Genomic DNA, 23,188 nt, shown 5'->3' on the forward strand with positions numbered 1-23,188 from the left:
AACCAACAGTCTCCATCCAGCACGATGGCCTCTACTCCCAGTGCTCAGAGGTAGGGACAGGTGGGCCTCCGTGACTCAGGGGCCAGCTTGGTCTAAGCAGCAGCTTCCAGGCTAGTCAGCATTGAAAGTGAGACTCAAGTCTCAAAAGAAAAAGAAAAAGTAAAATAAGTAAAATTCTAGAAAAAGTGTTCAAAGATTATGACAAGAGATGCTGAGAATCCACAGCGATCTCATGAAATGCACCATTCACTACTGAATAGAAATTATAAAGACATCTACATTCGAAAAAAAAAAATACAAGAAAGATGACTGTACTAGAAAAAGCACACATGCTTTTCACAAGAATATCCCATGAATAAAAGCAAAATTTGAAAGAATCAAGATCTTGAAAGTACCACAAAGACTTCCAAGAAGAGAACATGCTACACAGGTGTGGAGTGACATTTATGACCAATCCCAGCACTGGAGAGGTAGGAGATCAGAATTTCAAGACTATCCTCAGCCACATAGGAAGTCTGAGCCTAGCCTGGGCTATGTGAGATGCTGTCTTAAATACTTTTGGGCTGGCTGGGGGTACTTAATGGTAAAGCACTAAGAGGGATTAGCATGCCAGGCGGTGATAGCACACATCTTAATCCCAGCATTTCGGAGACAGAGGCAGTGTCAATCTCTGTAAGTTTGAGGCCAGCCTGATCTACAGAGTGAGTCCAGGACAGCCAGGGAAACCCTGGGTTGGGGGGCGGGGGGGCGGGGAGTATGTATGAGGGCCTGTGTTTACTCTATAGTACACAGGGGGAGAAAAACCCATTTCATCAAAACAGATTTTAAAGCCCATCAAATAAAATTAGGCAAAAGATTTGAATTAAGTTATACAGATACATGAAAGACAAACAGATGGCTTATAAAAAACAAAGCTCACACCTTGACTCCAGTACTCAGGAAAACAAAGGAAGACAAATCTCTGCTGAGTCCAGGCCAAGCAGAGTTTAAAATTTTAACATTATCCATTAGAGAAATATAAACCACAGTTACAATGAGATAGCAAACCACACCCTCTGGAGAGCCATACTAAAAGAAGTAAAACCCTCATGGATGGCAGGATGCCACAGCTGCTCTGTAAAATATCATGGCAGGCCTTCAGTAGTTTAAACAAGGACTATCATTTGGCTCAGCAATTCCATTTCCTAGGTATATACTTAAGAAAAAGAGTATGTGACCTTGGTTACCTAAAAACTTGTAAATGTTCTTGACTATGTTTCTGTGTTCCTCCCAGGTGTTGTTGATAGGAGTTACTCATTATTGCTTGCTGCTGCTAATCAATTAAACGATAAACCAGTCTTTATATGCCGCTGGAAAAACCCTTATTCCATGTGTGGGCTTGTTCTTGTATACAGCCTGAACTCATGAGACCCTTACTCACGTGACCTTTCTTAACCCCAGAGGCTCTGAGCCTGTCTGAGGCTCTGAATGAAGTTGGCTATGGCAGGAGGTTTTAGTCAGCCTCATTTATTGGCTCCACTTCCTCCAGGTCTCACCCCCTCTACAGCGGTGACACACGGGGCAGGTACAGTGCTGCGTGCCTGAAATCCTGAAGGCCAAGAGCCAAGTGAGGTAGCAAGCAGGTTGGGGCCAGCCTGGGCTACAGAGCAAGCTATTGACTGAGAACAATCAAAATAACTTCAATACTTGGAAAGCCTAGTCAAGGGGCTACTGTAAATTCAATGCTAGCCTGGGCTACATAGCAAACAACATACCAGCCAGTTATATAGCAAGAGCCCCTCTTACCAAACAAACAAAAAACAAATACCAGAAACAAAACCCAAAAAACTAGTCAGGTGCTTTTCATGCAAACATGAGGTCCTGAATTTTTTTTTCTTTTAAAGATTTATTTAATGTACATGAGTGCTCTATCTGCATGTGCACCTGTATGTCAGAAGAGGGCATCAGAGCACATTATAGAAGGCTGTGAGCCACCACGTCATTGCTGGGAATTGAACTCAGGACCCCTGGAAGAACAGCCAATGCTCTTACCTACTGAGCCATCTCTCCAGTCCCCGAGGTTCTGAATTTCAATCCCAACACCCAAATAAAAAGTTGAGTGTGGTGGCATATGCCGTAATGTCAGCATGGGGAGAGGTGAATCCCTGGGGCTTGTCAGCCAGACTTGGATAGTCAGAAAGCCCCACATCTTGCTGAGATGTTGTTTAAAACCAAAACAAACAGGGTGGGGTTGGTTAAATAGCTCGGTGGTTAAGAGCACTAGCTCTTTTTCCAGAGGACTAGGGGGGTTCTTTAGTTTCAGCACTTACAGGGCAGCTCATAATTGAAACTCCAGGGGACTGGAGGCCCTCTTCTGACTTCCTGGGGTACTGCACACAGAGGGCACAGGCATACTTAGAGGCTGACCTCTGTGAGTTCCAGGCCAGAGGGCTACAAAGAGAAACCCTGTCACGAATCCCTCCCAAATAAAAACACTAAGCAAGTTCCAGGGCAGCCAGAGCTACCCAGAGAAACCACGTCTTAAACAGGGTTTAAACAACAAATCACATATTTTATGATTCCACATATATGAAATATCAGACTACGCAAATTAAGAGGCAAAAAGAAAAGAGCATTTGACTCTCTACTGATAGTAAAAAGAAACAGTAAAGGTGACAGAACAGGTAACAGGTTTTTTTGTTTGTTTTTTGTTAGGTAATAAAATTGTGCTGAATTTTGATTTTGCTCCTGAACCCCCAGCCTTCCTGTCCCCACTTCCTAAGTGACCAGATTATAGGCCTGTATGGATCTGTTAAATTCTAAATTGTTTACAAAATAAAAATTCTGTTTTTTGCCTAGTCTTTCAATCTTGTCTCACAGGGTGTCAACATTTTTGTTTTTTTATTCTAGGTAAGATTCTCCCTATATAGTCCTGGAAACTCAGTTACACAAACCAGGCTGGCCTCATAGAGAGATCTGCCTGCCTCTGCCTCCCAAGTGCTGGAAGTAAAGGCCTTGCCACCATATCAAGTTGGGCTTTTAACATTTTTGATGACTGGTTTTATATTTTCCACCGTAATTCCATGTTTAATTTTCTTACCCTTCTTTTTAGATTTCATTAAATATTTTCCCCACAATGTTTGTTTTCTGAAAGTTATTTTCCTATGAGTTAAAAATATGCTCTACACATCAATGTTTTTCTTACACATCTGAATGTGCAGGGATCACACCCAGGGCATCTGAATACAAGCCAGGTAAATGCTGTAGCATTTAGGCTGTCTACTCAGTTCTTTTGTTGAGAGTGGAGGAAAAAAACACATGGTCTCTATATATAACAGGTTATCCCTGATCTCATGATCCTCCTGCCTCAGTCTCCTGAATACCAAGATTACAGGCCGTTGTTACCAGAATCAGCTAGTGCACAACTTTAATTTTTTTCGTGTATGTAAGTACAGGTGCCTCTGTAGAGGCCAGAAGAGTGCACTGTATCCCCTGGAGCTGGAGTTTTAGGCATTGTGAGTCACCTCTGTAGGTGCTAAGAATTAACTCTGGCTGCCTGCAAGAGCTCTACAGTTAAGAGCTCTTAACCCGAGCCATCTCTCCAGATTCCAGTATGTACCTTAAAAATAAAACAAAACAAAACAAAAAAACGTTTTATTGATTCGTGGTAAATTTCACACCATGCACCCAATACCACTCTTCACCATCCCTTCTCTACCCTTGCAACTTCCCTCCCAAAAGAAAATACAAACACACACACCCCAAAACAAAAACCCCAAACAAAACATGTTTCCTGCAATGAGTCACTGCTGCAGTTTGAGTCCTCTGGCTTCTGCTACCCCATCAATACTGGATCCTTATGGGGACTCCACTCAGATACCCTGGAGCTTTGGATCTGCAGGACTGGCTCCTTCACTCACTCCAGAAGTTCAAAGATATGACAGATGCTGGATGGAGTGAGCTAACTCAAAGTCTGGATCTGGGCTTGGGTATCAACTGAGTTGGTCAGCCCACAACTCTCCTGCACCCACACCACCAGGGCACACTCTCCAGCCCTCCCTGGCTAGCTCACCCAATGCTGAAGCAGGCAAGGGGTAGGACCAGCTCTCCTGCCCTTGGGCTGGCTCATCCTCTCTTTTCACCACCAGGGCCAGCTACTATGCTGCCCAGGTGAGGTGCAGGGCCTGCTCTCCTGAGTGCCCTAGCATGTAGCTTTTAAATACTTGACAATTTATATTACCATCTTTGATTTTACTAGATCCATTGTTCACCATCATTTTTCTTTATTTGTAGTACTGAGGAATGAAACCCAAGGAAGACCTCATTTATGCTAGGTAATCAGCCTACCACTGACCCACAGGCCTAGTTCTTTTGGATTTATTGTTTGTGTATGAATGCTTTGTTTCTACGTATATATGTGCACTACATACATGCTTGCATAGTCTGCGGAGGTCAGAAGAGGGCATCATATCCCTTGGAATTACAGATAGGACAGTTGAGAGCCATTATGTGGCTGCTGGGAACCAAACTCAGGTCCTTTCCAGTCCAACAAGTGCTCTAAACCATGAGTCATCTCTCTAGCCCCAGGCTTCTCCCCCCCCCCCCCCCCCCCCCGACAGGTTTTCGATGTGTAGCCTTGGCTGTCCTGGACTTGCTTTATCGACCAGGCTGGCCTTGAACTCAGAGATCCACCCGACTCTGCTTCCCTGAGTGCTGGGATTACAGGCATATTCACCTTGCCTGGCAGCCTTTCTTTCTGACAAGTTTACTATGTAAATTAGGCTGAAAGTGAATTAGAGACCATCCTCTCTGGGCTTCACAAGTAACTGACATTACAGGCCTCAGCCATGCTCAACATCCATCCTTGTCTCTTATATTATATTCTCTTTACTTGATACATTTGAATTTTACTATTAATTTGCATGAATTTATTGTCACATTTCACAGAAAAAGGAATGAAAGGAATGGGTCACATGTGCACACACAAAAAATCCTATGAAGTTATGTATGTCATTCTATTAACATGCAGGCCCAGGGAATCCTAATTAACATAGCTACTGCACTTGCTTCCTGCCTCTTTGGGGACTTGATCCTGGCAACAACTTGAGCAGCCCTTGGAATAAGGGAACAGCAGTACTTTCTAAAGGATCAATTGCTACCGCCAGCAATCAGGATCTATTCCCAACCCACAGGAAGCTGGACTTTTTTTTACAAGAGAAAGAAATGAGGATGCAGAGCTTTCTGGATGGTAGAATCTGTTTTTAATTTTTCTTATTTTCTATATAGAAGTATTTTGCTTGAGTGGATGTCCATGCACCATATACATGCCTGGTGGCTGCAGAAGAGGGCACAGGAGCCTCTGAAACTCAAGGTAGAGATACTTGTGAGCCATGATGTGGTTCCAGGAATCAAACCTGGGTTTGGAAGAGCCACCAGTGTTCTTTATCAGTTATCTTTCCAGCTCCCTGTTCTGTTTTAACTTAAAGACTTTTTTCCTAAAGTTTGCCTGGAATTCTGCATTTCCAAACCACTGCATGTTCAAAAATGTCTGTTGCATTCATATATGAGTAGAAACTTTAGTTGCAATCAAATTTTTAGATTTTTGTAATTCTAGTAAATATAAATTATTTCAAGTTTCACTACCATAGGAAATTAATTTTCTTCCCCTTGTAAATATCCTGTTTAAGACTGGACAGATAGCCAAGCATAGCACCTCATGCCTGTAATCTCTACACAGCAGAGGATCAGATCTAAACTGCAGGCTTGCTTCGGCTGTACAGTGTAAGTTCAAGATTAGCCTGCATAACCTATTAAGACGACACTTCAAAATTAAAAAAAAAAAAAAAGGTAGGGGGAACCCATTGGGCGGGGAATACAGCACAGTTATAGAGTGCTTGCTATCTTGGGGCTCTAAATTAAATCCCCAGCACCACAAAACAAGTAACAACCCACCTAAATAGGATAGGGCTGACAAGGGATTTAGAGCACTCATTAGCCTGTTACGTGGGTTTTAGCATCAATATAAAAGGTAGGAGAGAGGAGGAGACAGAGGTTTTAAAACTTAGATTCATAAATTTTACTAGACTTTTGTTAAATATAGTAGTATTTTTTTTTCCCATTAATGCTGCTTAGAAATCAGCTAAGCCCTTCAACTTAGGAACTTGTTTTCGGTAGACCATGATCTCTTTGTTCCTACCTGAAATTCCTCACATACTGGTTTCCAGAAGTATTCTTTTATATTGCTATTAAAATTTAAAATATGGTTTTATTATCTTTCTCCACTAGTTTCATCTCCTAAGAATTTTCATTAAAATTCAAATAGAATCATCTGTTTCTTTCATTAATTTGTCTTCGCAGGCATTCACCTTTCTTCTTTAGACTGTACTCTGAACCGACTCCTTCGATTTAAGCACTCTTTATGCCACATACACAGTCTACCAGTCTCTTCAGCTGTTAAGTAAAAACAAATATCCCATCAGGCATGGTGATGCCCATTGTAATTCCAGCACGCAAGGGGTTGAGGTAGAAAGACTGCCCTGAGTTTGAGGCCATCCTAGACCACATATCAAGTTCCAGGCCAGCCTGGGCTATGCATTAAGGCTTTGTCTCAAAAACAAAACAAACTTCACAAAGGAGAAAACTATTTTCATTGGTCCTTTTCCACACAGAAATTTTTGGGAAGCATGACATTTCTGTCTTAATGTTTAGAAGAGCATCCTAAGAGCCAGCCAGTGAGGCACACTTGTAATCTTGGCACATGGGAGACTGAAGGGGACAAATCTGGAGTTTAAGGCTAGACTGTACTATGAACATAGACATAGTATTTTCAAAAGGAAAAAAGAAAAACACAGAAAAAGGGAGTAGCTGCCGGCAAGGGGGTGCTGAGTGAAGGATGCCTTTGATCCCAGTACTTTAACAGGCAGCTCTCTAGAGTTTCAGGCTAGGCAGGCTATACACCAAAACCCTGCCTTAGGGAAAACAAAACAAATGGAAGACAGCTATCATCAGTCTGCTTTATTCTAATAATGTGTAAGGACAAGTCTCACCTCCTCACAGGTAAAATGGGGAATAATGACAGTACTCAGGGCTGGAAAGGTGGTTCAGCAGTTCAGAGCACCTGTTACAGAGATTCAATTCCCAGTACCTATATAGCAGCTCACAACCATCTTTTAGCTCTGGTTCCAGGAAATCCTACTCCCACCCTTCTATCTCTGATGACACACATACATATATTCAGGAAAACACTCATAGGCATGGAGTAAAATAATCTAATAAAGTTTTTTTTTTTTTAAAGATTAATTTTACGTGTGTGTTTTGCCTACACATATTTTACATGGACCCTCTTCTGCCTGAGGACAGATTGAGCAAAAGATACTGAATTGAAGCTCACAATGTGGATGCTGGAACAGAATCTGAGTCCTCTGTAAGAGCAAAGTATTCCTAACTGCTGAGCTACCATCTCTCCTTCTTCATACAGGGTCTTGCAACCCAAGAATGGTCTTGCTCCTGATGCTTCTGCCTTCATCTCCAAAGTGCTAGGATTACAGCTATGCAGCCCTGGTGTCTCCTTATTTATAGACAGGGTCTCACTGTGGCCCTGGCTGTCCTTTAACTTGCTAGGTAGACCAATCTGGTCTCAAACTAAGAGAATCCACCTACCCCTGCCATGAGTGTGAGTGTATACATATATCTGTATACGTGTGTGTACATATATGTATTTTTATTTTTTCACTGGTCTTATACAGTAGGGGTGAAATAATGTTAAAGGCTAGAACCTGCCAGTGTGGTGGCACATGCCAAAAATCCTAGCTACTTAGGAAGAAAGAGGTAGGTGGTCTGGTCAGTTTATCAAGACTCTGCCTCAAAGGGCTGGAGATGCTGGTTGTTGCAAACAACACAAAACAAAAAGCCAAAAGCTATAAAACACTAACCTCTAATGTTAAAAGAGTAAGGGATGGCTCATTATTCTCTATCATTTTAGTCATAAGGTCAACATCAGAAACACTATTCTATATAACTAGGTATTAAAATTTAAGACTTAATTCAACCCCTTCAGCCATGTGCCAATTAAAGTCACTTTAATTAAAATATACTTTAGTTGAACCTGTCATATTTCAAGTATTCCCGCCCCCACACACGATATCACTATGTAGCTATGGTTGGCCTTGAACTCAGATATTTGCCTCTGCCCCCAAGGGCTAGAATCAAAGGCGTTTGCCACCACATCCAGCCATCATATCTAGTTTAATTAATATTTACAAAAGTACTTAGACCAATGCCTAGCATTATTATTGTAGTTTTTCAAGACAGGGTTTCTCTGTGTGTTGCCCTGGCTGTCCTGGCTCTCACTTTGTAGACCAGGATAGCCTCGAACTCATGGAGATCTGCCTGCCTCTGCCTTCCAAGTGCTGTGATTAAAGGCGTGCACCACCATGCTTGGCTGCCTAACATTAAGTGCACTTGCTAAATATTCTGTCATGCTCCTGTTTTCTCAACTTTAAAGTAGGTAAGAAAAAACTTGCTCTATTTCCACAAGTTGTCATGAATATGAAAATGCTTTATAAATTACAAAATGATGTGAAAGAGCAAAAGCTTATTAAATACTACCGTCAATCTTGCACAGTATCCATTAAAGCTGCTATAACAGTGGACATTTTAAAACTTTCATTAAAATGAAGGCATCACTAGCTAGGGTCATAAAGTGATAAACCTGAATAAAATTTGTTACTTATTTTGGAAAAACCCGCTATAAACTTACTCTGTTCCAAAGAGGATAGAAATTACCTACCTCAGATTGAGTTCTCAAGGACCAATATGCACAGCCTTTAACCATTACAGTGAATCGCCATTCCCCCCATCCCCTAAAGAAACAGATAAATAGGGTATAATTTTTTGAAAGTTACCTATCTTTGTGATACATACTTCTGAGACTGGTTTTGTTCAAGGTCATTAACTAACACAAAGAGACTGTTCTCAATATCCTGTCATTCACAAACCACAATCAGAGCCACAAAACAGCAAGTACTGGGTCTCATTCAAGTCCTTGCATAGACCCTTTTCCTAGCTGAAACAACCTACAGCTGAAATTTCAGATGCTACTTAATGAATCAACACCTATTACCTGCTAAATGAAACGTGCCAAAAACGTGACACCGTGACACAAGAAACGCTCAGTCAGCACAAGCAAAATGAGCATTTACTGAAATAAGTATCAAAGGCTGTCAGCAAATTGAAAACCAAATGCTTTCTAGGGCTTGGGAATGCAAAATCAAGAAAAGTAAGATAATAAACCAAGTCTTTTAGCATGTATTAAGAAAGTACCGCGGGCTGCTGCAACACATTTTAAAAAATTAACTACACCAGAATCCCTACTATCCTCTTTCCTTTCATTGAGCTAGTAGAGGTGGTGAATAAGCACATATTCATGAAAAGTAAGAGGAACAGCATCAAATTGTAAGAACTGAAAGGACCTTTTAAATTCATCTAGCTAAAGCCTTGCTGGTTTAAGTGTTCCCAGGGCCCCCAAACAACAGGCCTATTTGAAGCACGTGATAAAGCTTAAAATAAAGGGGTAGGGACGGTGAAGGAATGGAAGAGGTGGAAAAAGATACAAGCCGTTCGACCGTTACAGAGTGCTCCCCTGAGACACCGCCAGCCTGCCTGTCCCTTTTCTCCCCAAACCCCAGCATCGGCAGAAACGCGCAGGCGCAGCAGAAGCGGCAGCGCGTGGCAACGCGCAGGCGTATAGTGGGTAGAAACAATGAGCTTTGTTGCCCAAGCGGCAAAGGGGGGGGGAGGGCTGGGGGACGCAGGGGAAAAGGTACTGGACAGGGTTAAAACAAAACAAAACAAAACAAAACAAAAAAGAGACCGAGGAACACAAGAAAGTGCTATCCCGGCAACACTCGCGCGCCACTAAAGACCCGGATAGAGGACTGTGCGACCGCAGTAAGTACTGAGAGAAATGAGCGAAGGCCATTTCGGATAGATGGAGCCTGTCCCAGCTTATCCCTCAGACTCGGCGGAAATGGGTCAGGAACAACCGAGGTCAAACCGGGCTCGGTGGCCCGTGGCCTGGGCGGCCCCTTTCGCCCCCCCGTGGCCTCTCGACCGCCGGAGTCGCCGCGCCCTCACAGCCTTCCGTCCGAAGGGACCCCTCACCCAGTGCACGGCAGCGGGGACGGCAGCCAACGAATCTTGTCGGCCTCCGCGGATCTCCACAGGCAGCGCCGCTCCCCCGCTCGACGTGCGCTTCGCCCGCCGCCTCCCTTCTCCAGTCCAAACAAACAGCCTAGCCCGGAAGTGACTTCATTTCCGTCATCCCGGCCCCACCCACTCGTTCTGCCTTTACTCCCCGGCTAGGCCACTAGAGTGCGCAAGAGAAGAAGCGACTCTTAGGGTCAAGTCTCTGTGTTGTGCTCTTATACAGGAGCAAAGGGCTTCCGGGCTCCGCAGAGACCCACCTCGGGTTTTTCTAGTTCTGTTGACTTCTGGGTGTGTGGCAGGTACGGCTCCTCACTCGCCCGCCCTACCTGACGATGGATTCTGTGGATATGGGAGCTGGGAACCAAGGTATGCATCTGTGTCCTCAATATATATACCAAAAGGAACATCCAAGTAATGACTCTACCCCGATATACATACTAAAAGTGTACAAAATAAAAGAACACGCACTGATGTCACATTGGGATCCTGACCTAAGCAAAAAGCAAATCAAAAGCATATGGCTAATCCACAAGAACTCGTACTCATACACCTTTTAAAGACCTTTACACAGTCACAGAATACCAGCAGGTGTTTCCTATTCAGCCTGCAGAGCCTCAAAACAAAACTAAGGAAGGCTCAACATTTTCCATGCCAATAATTTCAACACTTGGGCGGAAGCAGGGATACAAGAGCATCATTTGCACATCAGTTCTTGTTAAGAAAAAAAAAAAAAAAGCCAGCAAGATGTTTGTTTCAGGGAATAAAATGCTTACAGTAAGTACGAGCTTTGTGACCTGAGTTCCATCCCCAGTACCTACATAAAGGTAGGAAAGCACCAACTTGTCTCTGATCTCCACACATGCCATAGCAAGCAACCAAACAATCAAAGGCAAAATCTTTTAAGTTTATAACTACCTTCAGTGTACTGGCCTATATGTCCATGTTATCATCACTGGCTAGCTCTTAAGATCTATGTCTAGTGACAAAGATGTGTGAAAAACTTTCGGGGCATATTTTTAAGAGGACATATAAACGCCATTAAATATTTGCTCTGATATAGGAAAGATGAACTTGGAAATAAAATTTTAATTCTTAAGTTCATATGCTTGTATTATTCACTGAAACAACCAAATTCTGGGAGTTTTGTTTTTGGAAACAATGCAATCAGCTTTATGTTCGAATCTCTATAGTATTCAAAGGTCTTGGCATCAGTGACATTACCTTTGAATTAGTATCTTCACTTCCCCTCAGGTAGCATTTTAACCCTTGGCCAGTCTTGGTGACAAAGGGGGAGGGGAGGGTTTACTCCTCAGTTCTGGCCAGTTCAAAGCCCCACAGAAATCAACATGGGTCATCTAACATGGCTCAACTACTTCACTTACATTTACAGAACTGAATGCTAAACTGCTCTAATCTTAAACCTCTCATCTGCAAGACAAGCGCAGCCTGCTAAGCTGAAATCCCACAGTTATAGCCAGGGAAAATTTGTCTTTGTTGCTGCTAAGTATACAGCTATGAGAGGAAAAACTGTTACAATTTATCCAAAGGATGCTGATAGCCAGCTGTTGTAGACAACCGTGTAACCCTCGCACTCAGGAAACAAGGTGGACTTGTAAATTTGAGCCTCAAAATCAAATGGTATTGGTGAGGAACCTGGAAGAGCAGTCCAAAGTAAAAAACACAACAGAAATCGATGTTTACATGTTCTATAATTAACCTACTTAAAAACATTTGTACATGAATGTTTATGTATTTGCTACATGTTGGTGCCTGAGCCTATGAACTGGATTTAAAAGGTGGTTGTGAGCCTCCGTGGGTGCTGGTAACTGACCTTCTGCTAAGAGCAGTACATATATATTGGTAACCTCTAAGCCATCCCTCTAGTTCTATTCCCCCCACATCCCCAAAGACAGGTTTTACCTTGTAGCTCATGTTCACTTTGAACTCATGGCAGTCCTGCCTCAGTCTCTGGAGTGAGGTTAGACTGAGATTACAGGCAAGAGACCCCACACATTTGGCCAACCCCACACCCCTAAAAACTCAGTACAAGCCAGACCTAGTAGAATCCCAGCTACTCTGGAGGAAAAAAAAAAAAGTAACTCGGGCCAACTTGGGCTATGCTGCAATTGCAATCCCAACTCCGAAAACTTAAAGACCTTATCCCAAAATAAAAAGCAAAGAGTTGGTCCTGAGTTCAACTCCCAGGAACCACATGGAGGCTCACAACCATCTAAAATGAGATCTGGGCCTCTTCGGCATTCAGTCACATGTAGGCAGAATCGATGTCTTAATTAAAAAAAAAAAAAAAAAAACACACACACACACAAGAGTTATGGGGAAGAGTATTTGCTTAGCATGTTCTGAGTTCAATCTTTAACACTGGGTGCATTACTAAGAAAGCCTGAGTAAGATGATTCCAATCTCAATTTGGTGAGACCTGTCTCAAAGCAAAAACCATGTGTGTGCCTAAGACATGTAAGGACCTAGGTTAAATCCCCAGGATTTCACAAAAACAAACACCTAATCTAAGCATGCCAGTCTAGAATCCCAGCACTCAGAAGCAGAGGTACATGACAGATTCTGCTTTGAAAGAAAAAAAAAGGGGGGTGGGGGTGGGGACACAGGTTAGCTGAGTGCCTATCATGTTCTAAACTTTTGAGTTTGATCCCCAGCAAAAAATAAAATTGGGCATGGTGGCACACACCAGTACCTGGAGGATAGGAGGATCAGACTTTTAGATCAGTTTATCATCCTTAGCTACACATGGATGACAACCTAAGCCATACAAATACATGATAGCAACATACCTTTAATCCCAAAACTCAGGATAAAAGAAACAGGCAGGCCTTTGTAAACTGAAGCCAGTCTAAGCTACATAGTGAGCTCCAGACCAGTGAGAAATACTTAGTGGGAACCTGTCTCAAAACAAAACACCCCAAACAAAAACCTTGTTTCAAAAAGGACAAAAGTCTGCAAAAGAGCATGAATAATGGCCCTATGCCTCCCTCGATCTCCCAAATAATGTCTAGTTAGTTAATACTTTTCAATGCTTCCATGTGTCTTTTATTCACTTCAGTGGATAATTACATAGCATTTTCCCCTAAAAGAACTTTCAATGAGAAGTAAAACTAGATAACCTAAAAAGGGTTATTTCTATGTAGTTTGAATGAGAAATTTGAAGAATAGCATGAATGAGGGATAGACTAATGATGACGTGTGCAATATTGTAAAAGCAGAACAATTCACTTCTCCAGTCTGGGTTGGCTTTCTACAGCCCAGCTTTAGAAAGATGGGAGAGCTATACTTAATGTCCACGAGCATCAGGCACACCAGAAAGTTAGGAGTTATATTTAATCTCATAGGTCATTACATTAATAATTAATTGAATTGTAATCCATTCCACAGGTTCACATGGCATTACAATTTAGATGGCTTTCAAAGACACAAACAGGTTTCTTAGTGCTGAGAACTGAAGTACCTTGGACATGCTAGGCAAAGGTTTTAAGACAACTCTTAACTCCAGCCAGGATTATCCACCTGGAAGATCAATGTATAATTTGGTAGGTAGCAGCTGGAAACTATTAAGTCAAATCTAAATAAGGGTGTAAAAAAAAAAAATCTTCAATTTAAACGGTTTCTCACTGGGCAGCAGTGGCACACAGCCTTAATCCCACCACTCAAGAGGCAGAGCCAGGTGGATCTCTGAGTTCAAAGCTAGCCTGGTCTTTTAAGTTACAGGGCAGCCAGAGCTACATAGAGAAACCAATAAATGATTTTAAAAGTGTTCTCATTATGCTGTTGAAACTGCTCTTGACCTGTGACTTGGGGTATTCCTGAGTAGTCTGAACTACAAAGTGACCACTGTAGTGTTATCTAATCCTCCATTTCAGGACCCTGTCTCCAATCAAATAACTGAGAAACCATGATTTCTGATTTAATCCCGGCAACTGAGCAGACAAAAACTGGTCTTCTGATAGGAGGTGGCACTGAAACTCAAACAGCATTTTGTTCAATTCAAATCTAACTCTTAAAGGAGTGGGCTCAATCCCAACACCAAAAATTAAAACAAAAACAAAACAAAACAAAACCTCTTGAGAGGATTAGTAACTCAGTGGTATTGCACTTACCTACCTAACAAGTACATTAAAGTCCTGGGTTAGCTCTCTTACACTACACTGATTACTCAGCTGGACATCTTAAGATACCGCTTCAAGGCAGGACGAAGTGCACACCTATAATTCCAGCGCTCAGAGAGGCAAAGGCAGTCAAATCTCTGAGTTCGACGCCAGCCTGGACTACTAAACAAGTCCAGCACAGCTAAAGCTATACAGAGAAACCCTGTCAAAAAAAGATACAGCTCCAGTTATGGAGGGTTCTCAATTAAGGGTATCATGTTCAAGCCAGCCACCAAGAACTCCTTATCCTTCTCCCAATTTTGTACTTACCTGTTCTACTCCGCCACACTCAAGTTTCTGTTAGGCCTGGCTGTCCTGGAACTGGCTCTGTAGACTAGGCTGGTTTTCAAATTTAGGGATACCCCTGCCTGTACCTCACAGTACTGACTGGACTGAAGGCATGCATCACCACCACACCCATGCTGGATGCCCAAAAAATTTATTGTGAAAAATGCTAAACAAATGTCACATTTATGATATTGCCCTAAAAAAAGAAACATTCAAAAGGATAAGGACATAGCTCAGTGGTTGAGTGCTTATATTCAACATGTAAAGGCCCTAGCATTGCAATCAACTACTCAAAAGAAAAAAGGAGTGGGGGTAAAAAAAAAAAAAAAAAAAAAAAATCTTTCCCTCCTACATAATGGATATAATCTTAAAAATTCTTAGAAGCCAGGTGTAATGGTGCATGCCTTTGATCCCAATATTTGGGAGGCAGGGGAAGGCCTCTGAGAAGTCAGACTGGTCTATATAGCAACTTCCAGCTACATAGTGAGACCATGTCTGAAAGAGCAAAACAAAACAAAACTTTAGAGGGTTCTTTAATATGGCTCAGTGGGTAAACACATTTGCCATATAAGTCAGACCAACTTGAGTTGATCTGGGGAACCCACAATAGGAGACAAAATAAACCCACAAAGTTTTCCACAAATGTACGTGTCCACATTCCTATACAATATTAAAAACCATGAACTTAGGTTTTACTAACTAGTGTTGTTGGCATATGTTATAGCTAGAAATTAATCTTTGTGTTTCCCCTAACTCCAGAACATTTATGCTACTGAGGCTGGGCTTAAACTGAAGCTTAACTCTGGGTACCCGAGTACCTAAATGGGCTGAACTTTTGCACAAAATAAAATAAAAATAACATCTGGGATATACAAAGCAACTCAAATGTCAACAATAACACTACCAGAACTTAAATCTCTTAACAATGAGTAAAAAAGGATTGTAAACTAAATTCAGGCCATCTCTAACCTACACTCACATTTGTATAATAGTAAGACTAAATAGGAGAAGTATGTTTAATTTTGTAGCAGGTATAAAATCAAACATTTCTTTTATAGGTTTGCCATAAACTAGATCTGGAGGAAGCAGGCATGTGATCACATATGTACAAGTTTGGGCAGGATACCAAGTTCAAACCCACTCTGGGCTATATCGTATAACAGACTAAACTCAAACTCCCTATGCTAGATTATCTTACTTTTGATCTTGTCTGTATATCCTGAGTTCTGGGAGTAAGAGCATGTGCTATCGATCCTTGTTTATTGGGTGGACTTGGTTAATGCTATGAGAGCATTACGATATAAAATGAGCTGTATCTACAGATATCTCAAAGGTAAAAAAACACCTGCCAAGTTGGACAGTGGTGTAACACATCTTTGATTCTAGCACATGGAAGACAGAGGCAGGTGGATCTCTGTGAGTTCAAGGCCAGCCTGGTCTACAGAGCAAGTTCCAGGACAGTCAAAGCTACACCAAAGAGAAAAACAAAACAAAACAAAAACCCTGTCTCAAAAAAACCTAAGGATAAGCAGGGTGCAGTGGTGCACGCCTGTAATCCCAGCAAAGGGAGGCAAAGTGAGGTGGATCTCTGTGAGTTTAAGGTCAGCCTGGTCTACAAAGGGAGGCTAAGACAACCACGGCTACAGAGAGAAACCCTGTTTTGAAAAACAAAAACAAAAAAAAAAAAACAAAAAAACCCAAAAAAACCCAAAGAACAAAAAGATTGACATAATCTGGAAAATAGTATTACAGATTTCTCACAAGCATCTTATTTACAAAAACAAAACACCAATCTGACACAATTTCTCTTTTTTTGGGGGGTTATTTTTGTTTTATAAGACAGGGTTTCTCTGTATAACAGAGCTGGTTGTCTTAGAACTCACTTTGTAAAATAGGCCAGCCTAGAACTGATCACAGAGATCTATCTACTTGCCTCTTCCTCCCAAGTGCTGAGATTAAAGTCCTGTACCACCATCACCCCAATGAAACCTGATTTCTTAAGGCCACAAGTAAAGCTAAACTGTTAAATTCTTCAAGTTATTAAATCCATATAATAAGCCATACATGTTTCCATTTATATGTGCACAATGCTTTCTTGTTTGTTTACTTTTGAGACATGATTTTACAATGTAGCCACAACTGGCCTGGAACTCTATGTGAGGGAAGGTGGGCTCCCAAATCAAGGCAAATCTGGCTCTGCCTCCCAAATGCTGGGATTAAAAGTATGTGCTACCACACCTATTCCTGGCCCTTGTCCAGTTTTTAATAGTTGCTGTTAGATCAAAACAAAACAAAACAGAATTAACAAAGTGAATTATTAGTAACAGCTAAAATTAAACTGAAGAAAATTGGCAAGGATTTTTTGTACATGTTACTCAAGAGACTAAAATTTTACCCAACATTATATTTAAAATACCCTTTTAATACAATTAGGCTGGAGACTTTGAAAGATAATCATTTGTCACTGATTTAAAACTGTCCTTTGGACTTTAGATTATCCAACAACATCAAAAATCTTTTTCTGATTTTGAAAGTGACAGAATGAATTTTTCCAATGCTATTTTGCAATTTGATTCTTAAAGGCATGGATATGATTGAATTTGAGCTTTTACAATTTCATTACCCACAGTATTTAAAATTGTAAGGTTAAAGAAAAAAAAATCTCATTTTTAGTTATGTAACAAGAACAAGAAATCCATAAGGACTAAGCTGAGATTTTTAGTAGCTTTTAGAACATCCAACATTGACTTAAGAATTTGTTAAAGCATGCACAAAATTTAACGGTGAATAAAAAAAGTCACAACTGACAAATATTTTGGTTAACATTCCAAACATGTTTAACCAACCAATCAACATTGCCTAGATTTGTTTTTTATTTTATTGGTATTCACTTCAGTAACTTGAATCCACAGATATAAGCAGTATATAACCAGAGAGTTACAAGTAAACATAGATTATACATGCAAATTTCTGCTCACAAAGGTCACATGTGCAGGTACATGAATTAGAAGCGTGCGTCTAGAATTATGGCCAAACTGTTTTTAAAATGCAGAAATGTAAAATTACATCCTGAAAATATAGAGATGGTTTACACACTTCAAAAATCAAATCTTTGCTTATACCAGAGATGTATGACAGCTACAGGATTCAAGTAACAAGCAATAGGTTCTCAAGAAATTAATACTGGTCAAAGAGAACAGGAGTATTTTTACATTTCACTGAAATAACATTGACTACTGGAATATGAAACCTAGTAGGAACTCAGGGAAAAAAATTACAAATCTAAAGCCAATTACTTATTATTTCTTATCATCTAAACAGCATGACATTAAAAGGAAACTGCACCTGCATTTGAATTGTCAATCTCACATGAATGAAGTTCTCTAAAAATGCAATGCAACCAAAGAGCTTCCAAAGTCAAATGAAAAGTCAGCAAGGCTCAGATTAAAACGTGGAATGTTTCAGATGAAAAGTAATAAAAAATACAATTGGTTTTGTTCTTTATTGAATGGAATCAAAAGTTGACATTTCTTTGAAGCCTCAAACTACTAAATTTTTCCGAATGGTTCTATGTTATCTTTCTCTTAGTGGTGCAAGTTGTTTTCCATAGCTTACAACAGTCAATCTCTACAAAGTACTTTTGTCTGTTGTCACTTTGATGAAACAAAAACATTTTCATTAACTTAACCGTATGTGTACTTTTTGCTATAACACTTAAAACACATGAACAGACACCTATTATTTTCCACTAGAACAAAAGAGTACAATAGTTCTAACTATCAGTATTGTATTTAAAAAAGGTTAACATTATAATCAAAGAACCACTGTTTTCTTTGAAATAATTAAGCTTCTTGTACATCTTTAAGTTTCCTTCTTCTGCCTCCGTTCTTCTGCCAATTTATTCAGAAATTTCTGAGGGGAAAAAAAATTATAGGGACTAAGTAACTTATGAAACACCTAGTATATATTAATTATAAAATATTCAGTCCAAGTTTAGAGACTTACAATATTTTATGAATGAGTTAATCTTAATGTACAAAACTAAACTGGCTCAGGACACAATAAAGTATAAAAAAAAAATGGCAAATGTGGAAAATGGATATTCAATGTGCAATTAACCCTAACTTTTAGAAATGAGAAAATGTTAAGAACATGATTAACATAGGAAGAAATAGTTAGACTAGATTTTTACTATAACAATTTCGATGACCTAAAAGTGCCATAGACAAGATCTGAAAGACCATGGCTATGATTGATTGTATAATAAAACTTTATTTACAACAGAGGTGACCAGGCTACAGAGTATAGCTTGGAGACCCCTGCCACCTATAATCTCTAATGTACAATTTCTAGACACAGATTAAGGAACTATGAAAGATATTTAAAAAGCATTTCAGTTTCTTTACTTCCGGTTAAAATAGATCAGTGCTGGTTATTGCAGACTGATGAAAGGGTTAAAAGCCATTATATCCTTAGAAAGAAAACGAAAACAAACAAACAAACAAACAAAAAACAGAAGGAAAAAACCCCACAAAACATCTAGTTAAGAAAAGTGTCAAAATGAGCAACATAAACTGCTTAATGACTTTTTAGTGCATCTGATTCATCTTTTTCTGTAAAAATAGAAGGAAATACTTAGTCATTAAGCATATCCTTCTAGGTTAACACTGGTTTTGACTTCACATAGCCTAAAATCCAAACAGTGTATTTGTAGCCTGAATGGAGCCATATTCATTCCCCTCCCAAAATAAATTGTTAGCACTAAAAATTGTAACCACCTTTTTCTTACATTCATAAGAAACATATAAATTGCAAAGATATACTTGTAAACAGCAAAAATGATATAACCATGGGATAAAATTATTTTTTAAAATTCAAGGCTACTATTAGCCAGTCAAGACAGAAAATGTGCTGAGGTAACTGAATGTTATTCATCAGGTTGAGTTTCTCTTGTTTGAAACACTTGGGATTAGAAGTGGTCGGATTTGGCTAAGGCCCCATGAAACAGCCCAGAAGTAATAATTTTTCTTTTCTCTTTTTGAGTCAAATCCAGTATCTTAAACATGTTACCAAGAGCTCTGCCACTGAGCTACATCTCTATTCCCCAGAGGTAATTTTATTTTTAAGTTCATGGTTGCGTATCAGGAATCTCCCTTGATTGCCCTTCAACCTCATTTATTGCTGCAGGGTCTCTTCACCAAATCCAGACCTTGCTGATAAAGCTGGTTTCACTAGCCAGCATGCTCCATCTCTAACCTTTGACATCTAGCATTACAGTCCAGCTGCCACCCGACTCGAAGTTTACTTGAGTTCTGGCGAACAGTCCTCTTGCTTTTACAGCAAGAGTTTAACCACTGAGCTATCTCCCTAGCCCTCAAATATACCTTTACACACTTTTTAAAAAAGTGTATCAGCATTCTGACTAAAATTTGTTACTAGCCTTTGTTGGCACTTTGTTGGACTGTCAGGGTAGGAATATTCAATAGGCAGCAACTTTTCAACACAAGTAAAAAAGTATCCTATGATTGAGTTAAGAATTACTTTCAAGGTTGCTTGTATTACCTATTCATGCCTTAAAGAGGCTCCTAACTAAAAAACAAAGTAAGAATTATTCTTGCTTTCTGTTGTGCTTTATTCACTTAGGCTGTGATGCAGATATAACAATCTGTTGGTTATAAAAGTGAGAGCATCATCAACAAGTAGCATTGGAATAATAATCTTTAATGGTGGCTCACACTTGTAACACCAGTCCTTTGGGAGGCTGAGACAGAAAGATCTCAAAGTATGAATATGGCCCAGGGAAGGAGAGCCAGGCTCTAACATAAAGAAATACAACAGGGACTCTGTACTCTACAAACTCAAAAGCTTTTAATTTTCTTTTCTTGTTTTTGAGACAAAATTCCCTAAATATCTTGGACCTGGCTAGCCTCAAACTCAAGTTTCTACTGCTTCTGCTGGGATTAAGGGCATGCATCACCACCATGCCTAATTTTTTCATTTTATGTTTGATCTCTAAAATTCTTAAAATTTGAGAATTGGTTTAAGAATACTCAAATGACATTATTACCTATTTTATTTCTTCTCAATTCACCACATTGCAAAGGGATGGCTGTGATCTCATGATTTTATCTCCCAGGTCTAAGAATTATGGGTGTACACCACTAATTCTGGTTTTATTTCAATGAAAAGAGGCTCAAAAGTTTATAGAACCATTAAATTCCTTAAAGCCCAGGCAATTATTGAAAAATGTCTTTGAGATAAAGCATTATGCTGGGTCCAGAAACACACACACATTTTACTTATATATCTCATTTATTTCCGTAACTTAAATCATGTTAGTTTTCACAAAATGTCCTCTTATATCCAGCCTTACCTTTAATTTCTGATAATGAGGAAGGCTGCTGCAATGAGTATTCTTTGCAACTTCTTCATTTGTATAAAAGAGTGAACACAGCTTACAGTAAAACCCTGTTTTAGGTATCACATAGTCTATACCTAGAAACACAAAATACATTCTTACAAATTAAGTAAACTTAAATTTTACTTTGTAGACTCAAATCTTTTTCCTGTCAGTGAATCAGACAACATTATCTGTTAAGTCCAGTAATGGCCTAAGCTAAAAACATGAACAATAATTACAATACTCTTTTTTATTTAACTGATGTATAAGGTCCCACCTATCTGCACTCTTAAAAATGAAAGACAAGAATATAACAAACACAAAACAAGAAGCAATGTGTAATTTTGGAAATCATTATGAGGAGAGAACATAGTGGAATGGTAACATAACACAAAATTAGGAGACATACAGAAGAGAAAAATAGAGCAATATGTCAGTGAAAATTACAAATTAATACACAAGGGGATAGAACTTTACATACTACCAAAACTTATATAACATCAAGTTTAAAATCTATTTTAATAAATTTGTTGGGAAAAACAGAAAGGGGGAAGAAGAATGTCTAAAGCTCACCAACAGGAACATTAGGTTGATATGGTCCAATTCTATACTCATCTGGAATTGTATAGTCCTCCTTGTTTTCATCATTTTGGCCATCTGCATTCTCACTTGTGTCTTTGTTCGGATCATCAGCATTCTCAGCAGACTCAGCACCTGGTTCTGCATTTTCCTCATTTTTAATCCCATTTTCCAATGCAGCTTCATTTTCTTGATCAAGTTCCTCGATCTTGTCCACCTTAATTTCAACAAAACAAACATTTCTATCAACTTGTTTAAAAACTCATGCTTGATTTCAGAAGTAGGTAATCTTCTTCATCACCAACCCCATCTATAGTGACAAAACTTTCCATACTCCCTGGGAAACAATGCTGTTAAGACAAATTTACTCTGTAATAATTACTCTGCAGCATCCCTTCAATCTGTTTTACTTGAAGGGAAAAGGAGAGTGTGTTTGTCTTTTTTTTTTTTTTTTTTTTCTTGAGACAGGCTCTTCTAAGTATACAGTCCTGGTCCAAACTAGAGATCGCCATCTCTCAACTTCCCTTCATTGTCATGCCAGCTGCCTTTGTATTCATTATCTCAAAAGAACCTTTTCTTGGGTTAATAATGCAGTTCACAGATGATGCAGAGGTACTTTTCTAGCATGTATAAAGCCTAGGATCAATCCTCAGCACCATAAATCCCTAAGAATAAATGCATTACTTATGAAAGAAAATAATTTTTCTGCTAGACTCACTAATGTCTTCAGAAGAGAACTCAGCTTTTCTTTTTCTTTCCGAGACAGGGAATCTCTGTGTAGCTCTGCTGTCCTGGACTCGCTTTGTAGACCTCAACTCACAGCAATCTGCCTGCCTCTGCCTCCCTGAGTGCTGAGATTAAAAGCATGCCACCACAACTGACAGAACACTGCTTTTCTTGATTCCTTTTATTTTTAAAGGGCTGTTGCTCAGTGATGAAATTTTGTCTTTTAATATGCTACCATTAGTTTGACCTCTAACATAAAAGAAACCAAATAAATAAACCAAAGAAAAAAATCCAACAAGCTTCAACAACATGACACCCACTAATACCCATTTCATCAAGCAAAAAGCCTAATTAAAAAAAAAAAAAAAAAAAAAGGAATATTTGGCCATGAGATGGCTCAGTGCTGAGCCGTCACTGCTCTTACAGAGGACATGGGTTCAATTTCTAGCACTCACATGGCAGCTCTCTGTAACTCTAGTTTCCAAGGGCTCTGCCACCCTCATACAAACAGATGTGCAGTAAAACCCCCAATGTTCATAAAATAAAAATCATTAAAAAAAAAAAAAAAAAAAAGCCCACAATTCACAAAAATGTTAAATAGCAAAATAAATGTATTTTACTGAGGGTGAGACTCAGTGGTAGAAAGTCTGCTTAAGACCTGTCAGGCACAGGGTGGAGAGATGGCTCAGAGGTGAAGACCACTGGCTGCTCTTCAAAAGTTCCTGAGTTCAATTCCCAGTAACCACATGGTGGCTCAATCTATACTGAGATCTGGTGCCCGAAGGTGTACACGCACACCTGTGAACCTTCCCTGGCCCTCAGGAAGGCAGAGGCA

General features: G+C 39.8%; 2 protein-coding genes across 8 annotated transcripts in view; both read right to left on the reverse strand.

Moving 5' to 3' along the window:
- The window catches only part of Paip2 (poly(A) binding protein interacting protein 2), an 18,662-nt gene extending 8,379 nt beyond the window's left edge, over positions 1 to 10,283 (reverse strand). The window contains exons 1-2 of one of the 2 annotated variants that reach the window (XM_055625816.1): positions 10,141 to 10,283; positions 8,768 to 8,840 (exon numbers count right to left, since the gene is read on the reverse strand). The gene's annotated coding sequence lies outside the window, so the exon portion shown is untranslated. The remainder of the gene's footprint in view (positions 1 to 8,767; positions 8,841 to 10,140) is intronic. The other variant, XM_055625815.1, reaches the window with a different exon arrangement.
- A 7,225-nt stretch (positions 10,284 to 17,508) lies between these two features.
- Matr3 (matrin 3) overlaps positions 17,509 to 23,188 on the reverse strand; it is a 40,251-nt gene continuing 34,571 nt past the window's right edge. For all 6 annotated transcript variants that reach the window (XM_055625639.1, XM_055625638.1, XM_055625640.1 and 3 more), the window contains 3 exons: positions 21,622 to 21,844; positions 21,022 to 21,143; positions 17,509 to 18,560 (listed from right to left, as the gene is read on the reverse strand). In XM_055625639.1, coding sequence (XP_055481614.1) covers positions 18,510 to 18,560; positions 21,022 to 21,143; positions 21,622 to 21,844 — 396 coding nt within the window. In that variant the 3' untranslated portion in view covers positions 17,509 to 18,509. The remainder of the gene's footprint in view (positions 18,561 to 21,021; positions 21,144 to 21,621; positions 21,845 to 23,188) is intronic.

Source organism: Psammomys obesus, unplaced genomic scaffold, assembly GCF_907164565.1.
Source record: "Psammomys obesus unplaced genomic scaffold, mPsaObe1.curated_primary_1811, whole genome shotgun sequence".
NCBI lineage: Eukaryota > Metazoa > Chordata > Mammalia > Rodentia > Muridae > Psammomys > Psammomys obesus.